At 37.3% G+C, this 7,508-nt stretch overlaps 1 protein-coding gene across 1 annotated transcript; it reads right to left on the reverse strand.

Annotated features, from left to right (window-relative positions):
* Nucleotides 1-1,110: 1,110 nt before the first annotated feature.
* LOC127284060 (uncharacterized) lies at nt 1,111-6,625 on the reverse strand. Its single transcript, XM_051309344.1, has 4 exons — nt 5,541-6,625; nt 2,152-2,269; nt 1,731-1,915; nt 1,111-1,368 (listed from the first exon to the last, which is right to left on the reverse strand). Exons 1-4 carry the CDS (start codon nt 6,384-6,386, stop codon nt 1,111-1,113), a joined length of 1,407 nt encoding a protein of 468 aa, XP_051165301.1. The 5' UTR covers nt 6,387-6,625.
* Between the last annotated feature and the right edge of the window lie 883 nt (nt 6,626-7,508).

The raw sequence follows: 7,508 nt of genomic DNA on the forward strand, positions 1-7,508 counted from the left end.
TTTCTCAATAATTATTTGTTAATAATTTACATTGTTAAGTTAGAAGAATTTTAGCCTTGAGAAAGGGGTTAAGTAAACCTGATCTGGACATGACGTGCCGCCTTTTGCCACGTTTTAGTGGAACAATGGTGTCACTTATCCGTCTTGCAGAGGCAGATTCTGATGCTCTCCTAACGATTAGAAAAGTGAGAATCGACTGGATTAACGCCTCAATTCGTAGACATCTGGAAGTGACAAAGTGTCAAAGATGCCTTGTCTATGGACATAAGACCCGAGCCTGCCAAGGCCGCGACAGAACGAACAACTGTCGCAAGTGCGGTGGCGAGGGCCATTTCGTGAAGAGCTGTCCGGTGCAAAATCCTAAGTGCTTGACATGTGCTGACTTGGAGAAGACTGAGACAGACCATTTAAGTGGAAGAATTTCTTGCCCAGTTTACAGGGAGGAACTGGAAAAGCTTAAAAAGGCAAATCCTTAAAGCTTTTTCAGGTCAACCTGCATACAAGAAAGGATGCACAGGTCCTCCTGATGAAAACAGCCAGGCAAAATGAGATCGATATCCTGTTCTGCAGTGAGCAGTATCGAGGAAGTGATCGAGATCACTTCCTGGTATCAGAACAAGGCAAAGCGAGCCGCTATCAAGGTATGCAACCCAGAATTGCAGGTTGACAAGTTTCTGGAGACAAGCAGTGGATTTGTTTGGGTAGAGGTGGCTAACATACGTATGTACAGCTGTTACTTCTCGCCAAACGATCCACAGACAGACTTCGAATCCGATATACAGGACCTCGAATCGAGCCTTTGCGATTCCAAGTTGGATGTTCTCGTCACTGGCGACTTTAATGCAAAGACTCCAGGGTGGGCGAGACAATGCTCGATAAAAGAGGAACTCTGACCGGCGAAATGATCTCTTGGAACGACCTAGTATTTGTAAATCGGGGGAGAACATGGACGTTTAGAAGCCAAAATATTTAGCTGCATATGCGTCTGGCGGCTCTCTGAGGATTATACCTCAAGTGACCACCAGTACATCGAATTCTCAGTCTCAGTGAGAGACACACGAGGAGGCAGCAGGCACGAAGTTCCTTGTCGAAAAAGCCCCTCGTGAAACACTAAGAGACTCGACAAGGAAAAGTTAGACTATTCCCTTCTAGAAGCCCGCTTAATTCAAGAGTTGTTCCACTTTGAGAAATCTTGAAGCCTTGGGCTTGAAGCTCTGTATGTAGGTCATGTAAAGTTTTGCAGCTACGCACTAATTCCGTGCGTCGTCGACTATCCGCTGCTCCATCAAAGGTTGCGATGTCAATTATTGCTTTTAACAATTCCGATTGATCATCTTCAAGACGCGGTCTACCAGAAGATTCTCGAATCTAATTACAGAGTACAAAATTTGCTTTCAAAATAAATCAATCAAAAATTTAGTCGCAGTCAGAAGTTTTAAAACTCAATTTTTCAATTTTTACATTTTCTGGAAAATATATTTTTTCAGTATAAAATAAAACCAAGGGAGAATTACTGTTTAAACTTTTAAGCGCAATAGTTTAGCAATTAATATCAAAAATTTTGTTTTGGTGTCTGTGAATTTAAAATCTATTAAAAGAAAAATAGTTTATTTATTTATTTATGAAATTTCTGTTCTTCTTCTAACTACGAATAACCCTATTAAATACAAACAATTAAATTGTAATTACTAGAATAACTAATAAATACTCCACTCCTTCAAATCTTTTGCCACATCCGGATTTTCTTTCCTTAGCGCATTTAAAGTTTCCTTTCTTTGAAGTCGGTATTTCCTTTCACGTTCGGCTTTGGCCTTTTTTGTAACTAATAACTTTTTCTTCGCTTCAAGATCCTTTCTCAATTTATCAATTTCTTTTTGAATTTCAGGCCCAGAAAGACCAGAATCACGTTCCTCAACTGATGCAATAAGTCTTTTTTCTATTAAGCTTATTTGTATTTTCAGGGTATCTTGAGCAGGTGTATTAAATTTGTTTATTACGTTAGTACTAGTTTCTGTGCAATCTTCATCAGTCGCTTCATCACTGCTTGTCACGATTTTTTCAATTTTTCTACATTTATTTTCTAAACAAAAAAAGTGTTCGTGTTATTACAGATTTTTAATTAAATAACAAATTGAATTCCCATATTAATACCTCTTATAGGACTGTCAAGTTCTATTGGAACTGGTGTTTCGTCATTATTACGAGAATCATCAATGTTCGCTATATCACGAGAAGTAGATGGAGTGCTAATATTACTACTTGAAGGTTTCTAGAAGAAAAGTTCGTTAAATTGCGATATATACCTCCCCATTTCATTAAAATCAGAAAAAGGAAACACAGTTTTTTCTGTTCTTAAATAAGATTTAATCGTATAAAGAGCAATATGTATTTGCATGGGTATTTTTGAGAAGAATAATCCATTTTAATATAAAAGAAATATATTAAAATCATAAATAATTCTTACATATACAAAAATTTATTTTTTATGCGAAATATGCGGTCTTTGAAATACTACTAAATATGATTTTAAAAACAATAAAAATTTACGCTGCTAATCAGTAATTTTTCAAAGATTCAAATTTAGAGATAATATTGTAATCAATTTTAAAATAACAAATAAATACGTACCTGACGAGTAAAAAAACTTAAACGATCTTCATCTTGTTTTGTTTTTTTTGAAGCAATTCTGTTATTTTTTTATTTACATTATCGTCTAATGTTTTTTTATCTTGTTTAAAAGATTTCCAAATTTCATTGACATTGTTTTTTGCCGAATACACCGGTTGCAACTTGACATTAGATGTAAACAAACACAGGTGATGAGGAGTGAGCGAGAAAACATTAAGTTAAGTTTGTTTAACGTTAGCACTATACTGGCTTGCGCCTGCGTATATCTGGCCATGACCTGGTGAGTGGATGTTGCTTAAAAGTGAATATACGTACTATGTAAACGCTGAGAACGTATGACTGGATAAATAGAAGAGCGGTAAATTTGAAATAGAAGAAAAGACAAGAAAGGAAAATTAGATTAATAAAGAAAAATAACAAAGAGGAGGGATTCCAGAGAGTAGTTTGCCGAAGGGAACCGCAGCTCCAAGTTACTCTACTGTTCACCCAGAGGGAAAAGTTCCCGACAAAACTTTCTCTCTGGAGCTCCTGAGATAAAAGCAAAGTAGAAAAAGTTATTAATTCAAATCTTTATATTAATAAGTTTTAAAAATCTAAACACATGAGAGACAACTCTGGGAGTAGGGTTAGTGAGAAATTGAACTGAGCTGAAAGGAGGGGAACATTTTAGAGCCCTAGAAAGAGCTTTTATTAGATTCGGTCGGAATGAGTTATATCTGGGACAAGACCAGAGAATGTGGTCAAAATCCTCTTCGACGTTGGGACAGCGAGGACAGTCACCCGATTTAATATAATTTTTTCTTGCTAAGCTAGCATTTAAATTATAGTGATTGGATCTTAAGCGGCAGATTGTAGTGATCCATAGTCTGCGAGTTTCGAAGTTCGCAAACCATGGTTTCTTTCTGGGTTTAAAGTAATATTGGGTGTAATGAATACCTTTGATTTTTCCTAGGTCTAGAAAGTGTGAAGTACAACTATCTGATAATTGTTTACGCGCTATATAAAAGAAGTCAGAAAATGCTAGTGGAATGTTAACTTCGGTGGGATTAGTTGATGATTCTCTAGCTGCTCTATCTGCCTCCTCGTTACCTTCGATTCCCGCGTTACCGGGGATCCATACTAGGGTTGTAGGACGTTTTAGATCAGAAAGAATTTTCAAACGGTTTCTAATAGTAAATGTTATGTAAGATTTGATTTTGTAAATACTTGTCGATTTTAAATTATTGAGAACACTAAGAGAATCTGTGCAAATAATGGTGTTAGAAAGGTTAGAGTTAATAATGTAATCTAAAGTGAATAAAATTGCGAATGCTTCTAGAGAAAAAATTGAAGCATGATTTGAAAATTTGAATTTAGAGGTTAGGTTTAAGGACGGGCAGATTAGAGCGCAACCAGCCAAATGATCTTTTTCTGATTTAGAGCCGTCGGTGAAAAATAGAGTGTGATTGGGGAAGTTAGAATAGATATTTTTTAGAAAGGAAATTGAATCTTGATCTCAAGGGGGGCTCGCAGCATTCAGCCAACATTACGTTAATGGGTGTGCTTTGTCTGTAACCTACGGCTAATCTCAATGCCTGATTACGGAGTTTTTCTAGACGGGAGAAATTTTTGTGAGATTTAAAGTTATGGGCAAGAGAGCCAAAATCGGCAAGACTTCTAAAAAGTGAGTCGTAAATGTGAAGAAGCAATTGAGGGTCTGCTCCCCACCACGTACCCCTAAGGACTTTAAGAATGTTTAAAATTTTTCTGGCTTTGTCACACAAGTAATTAAAGTGAGTATCAGATGAAGATGATTCCTGAAAGTGAACACCGAGGTATTTTACTGAAGGGGAAGGTTTAATAGTGAATTCATTTAAAGATAAAAATAAATCGGGATCGTCTGTAATGAGTTTTTTATTATTAAAAATGACAAATTTGGTTTTAACGGGGCAGATTTCTAAACCTATATTAGATAAAAATTCGGACAGACCGTTAAGGCTAGTTTGAAGAGAGTTGATAACTTGAGATAAATTAGGGGAACGACAAGTAACTGATATATCATCCGCGAATTCGTAAATTTCGCAGTCTGCAGGAATAACAGATTTGAGGTTTCTAGTGTAAATTGCGTAGTTTAACGGGCTGAGAATGCTGCCTTGAGGAAGACCAACCGTACTGGTTCTTGGACCTATAATTTCGCCATATATTTTGATAAATATGTTTTTACATTTAATTGAGTTGTAAATGAATCGGGCTATTGATTCAGGGATTCCTAATGATCTAAGGTCTTCGGCTAAAATATTCGGGACTACGCTTGGGAAAGCACCTTTTATGTCTAGAAACAGAGCACCAGTGAATTCACGTTGGGCTAAGCCCGACCAAATCTCTGTTGATATTAAGGCGAGATTGTCCGAACAGGACCTGCCTTTTCTAAAGCCGAATTGGTATGGGCTAAGTATTTTATCACGTTCCACAAGCCAAATCATTCTGTTGTATATAAGTTTTTCAACCATTTTAAAAAGGCAGGAAGCCAAAGAGATGGGGCGGAATTTGCCAGGTGAGGATTTTGGAAGGAAAAAGATAAGAAAGTTATTCCAAGAAGGGGGAAAGTTACCGCTGAAAATTATTCTATTAATGATTGATAAAAGAGTTGTCAAGATTTCGGTTGGGAAGTGTTGAATAATTTGGTAATCTATTTTATCAAGGCCTGGAGAGGATTTAGTTTTAAAGGAGTTGATCACTATTTGGAGTTCTTGTAAAGAAAAGGGTGCTTCTAGAAATAGGTTATTGTCGAAATTACTGGGAAAATTGTCATGAAATACAGTAGGGGGGTACAGTTCGTCCACAAGAGAGTGAAGTTTATTTATAGTTTCCCTGTCTGCTGAACAAGAAGCTGATGGTGGTTAAGTAAAACGGTTTTTAAAAGATTTTATTACAGACCATATCTTTGTCAAAGGAGTGTGTCTGTCCAAAGAGTCACAAAAGGTTCTGAAGGATTGGCGTCTAGCTTCGTTGAGTGTGCGTTTGGCAATGGCTTCAGCTTTTTTGTAGTTGATATAGTTTGGGTAATTTGAAGATAATTTGTAATTTGTAAAAGCCGTTTTCCTATTTTTTATTGCCTCATCACACTTGCTGTTCCACCAGGGAGCAGGAACAAATGGTTTTCTGGCCGGAGTAGCATTTCTAGTTGTATGTGTATGTGAAATTTTTCGTTGGGGGCACACTTCAGAAATTGATGTATCGACAAGTTGGATAAAATTATTATAATCAGCAATAGGGTCATTAGTATTTAAAAGATTTATGTTTGATTCTATAGATGAACGAAGATTTTCGGAGAAAAGGGGCCAGTTTATTGATCTTAAATTATATTTGTGAGAGGAGAAGATTGATATTGGAATTGTGACACCCAACGAAGTGAGAATAGGAAAATGGTCACTGCCCAACGGGTCGACGTGAACATTCCAAGATGATGATGTGTAAAGGTTCGGAGAAACCATAGTGAGGTCCAATGCAGAGCCAGGGTTAGGCGGGCGACCTGCTAGAGTAGGTGAGCCATTGTTGAGGATTATAAGATCTATCTCATCCAATTGTTCGCAAAGGTTGCGTGCGTTAGAGCAGACGTAAGAGCCTCCCCAAAGAGTACTGTGGCTGTTAAAGTCGCCTCCTATAAAAATTGATTTGAAATTCAAATTTTTAATAGAGTTAAAGAAACGTTTCCAGTAAATAGGGGGGGTTTGTTTGCCGGGAACTCTGTAGACAGAAACTATTAGTAATTCACCCATGGAAGAGTCAATTGAAACCGCAAGTGTCTCAAGTTCGTCTTCCTGAGTGAATATTGTTGAGACTTTAGAGTAAATTATGTTTTTACGGGTGACAATGGCGAGGCCACCACCCCTATTTACCGTTCTGTCTTGTCTGATAATATTAAATTGTTTTAGAGATTTAAGGTTATCATTTTTACCAGGTTTCAAAAAGGTTTCACAAATAAGGAGAATGTCAAATTTATTAGATAGATTTTGGATATCGGGTGTCTTGTTAGAGACACCACGACAGTTCCATTGTTAAATGTTTAATTTAGAAAGGTTATCCATAGTTAATTATAATATTGTTAATTAGTTATTCTGGTTTGGAGAGCTAAACAGTGAATGAATATTCTCTATAATAGAGTTAAGAAGACTTTGGTTACGCTTTGATATTTCAGGCGAAGAATTAAAAGAGAGCTGTGTGACGTAGTTGTTGATAATGGAGATAAGATGAGAAGAAAGAGATTCAATGTTGTGAGGACGGGGACAAGAGTTCGCGTCAGGTGATGGAAGTGGAAGATGAGATTGGAATGAAGTAGAGGATAGCGCGAAGCCATTAGGAAGATCGGAATTGCTTCTTCCATTGTTCCATTGAGTGTCAAAAAAAGAATTGGTTCTTTTACGCGGTTGAGATGGAGTTGGAATTAGGGGGTTGTTGTTGGTGCCCCTCGAATTTTTCTGTTGACGAGAAGAAAGACTTGTGATGTCTGAAAAAAGTCGTTGAGAGGAGTTGTGATTTGTGAAAGAAGAAGCTGGAGTTTCACCCAGTTGAGGAAAGTTGGAGAAGTTGAAGGAGTTCGGTTCAATAGCCGATTTCTTGGGGCGAAGAACAGCTTTTGCTTCAGCAAATGATAGTTTGTGCATTGTGGCATAAATGTGAACTTTTTTCTGAAATTCAAATTCCGGACAATCTTTCGACGTAGTTAAGTGAGAGCCGGAGCAGTTAGCGCACTTGGGCGTGTTTGATGCAATGAGGGGACAAGGATTAGTCGAATCATGAGACACGTTTTCACCGCAGGATTTACAGCGCAGATTTGAACGACAGTGTTTGGCGATGTGACCAAAACGTAGGCAATTCAAACACATACGCGGATCAGGAAA

Source organism: Leptopilina boulardi, unplaced genomic scaffold (assembly GCF_019393585.1).
Source record: "Leptopilina boulardi isolate dan_hultmark-lab unplaced genomic scaffold, ZJU_Lbou_2.1 LbouV2_317, whole genome shotgun sequence".
Lineage (NCBI taxonomy): Eukaryota > Metazoa > Arthropoda > Insecta > Hymenoptera > Figitidae > Leptopilina > Leptopilina boulardi.

Excerpts from the sequence above, each read along its gene's own strand:
- LOC127284060 (XM_051309344.1), bottom strand. The coding sequence starts at position 6,386 with ATGGGTGAATTACTAATAGTTTCTGTCTACAGAGTTCCCGGCAAACAA. Across the intron at positions 1,916-2,151 it reads ACTTGACAGTCCTATAAGAG|TTGAGGAACGTGATTCTGGT; the intron begins GTATTAATATGG and ends TTATTGCATCAG. Across the intron at positions 1,369-1,730 it reads GGAAAGAAAATCCGGATGTG|ATTCGAGAATCTTCTGGTAG; the intron begins GCAAAAGATTTG and ends CTCTGTAATTAG.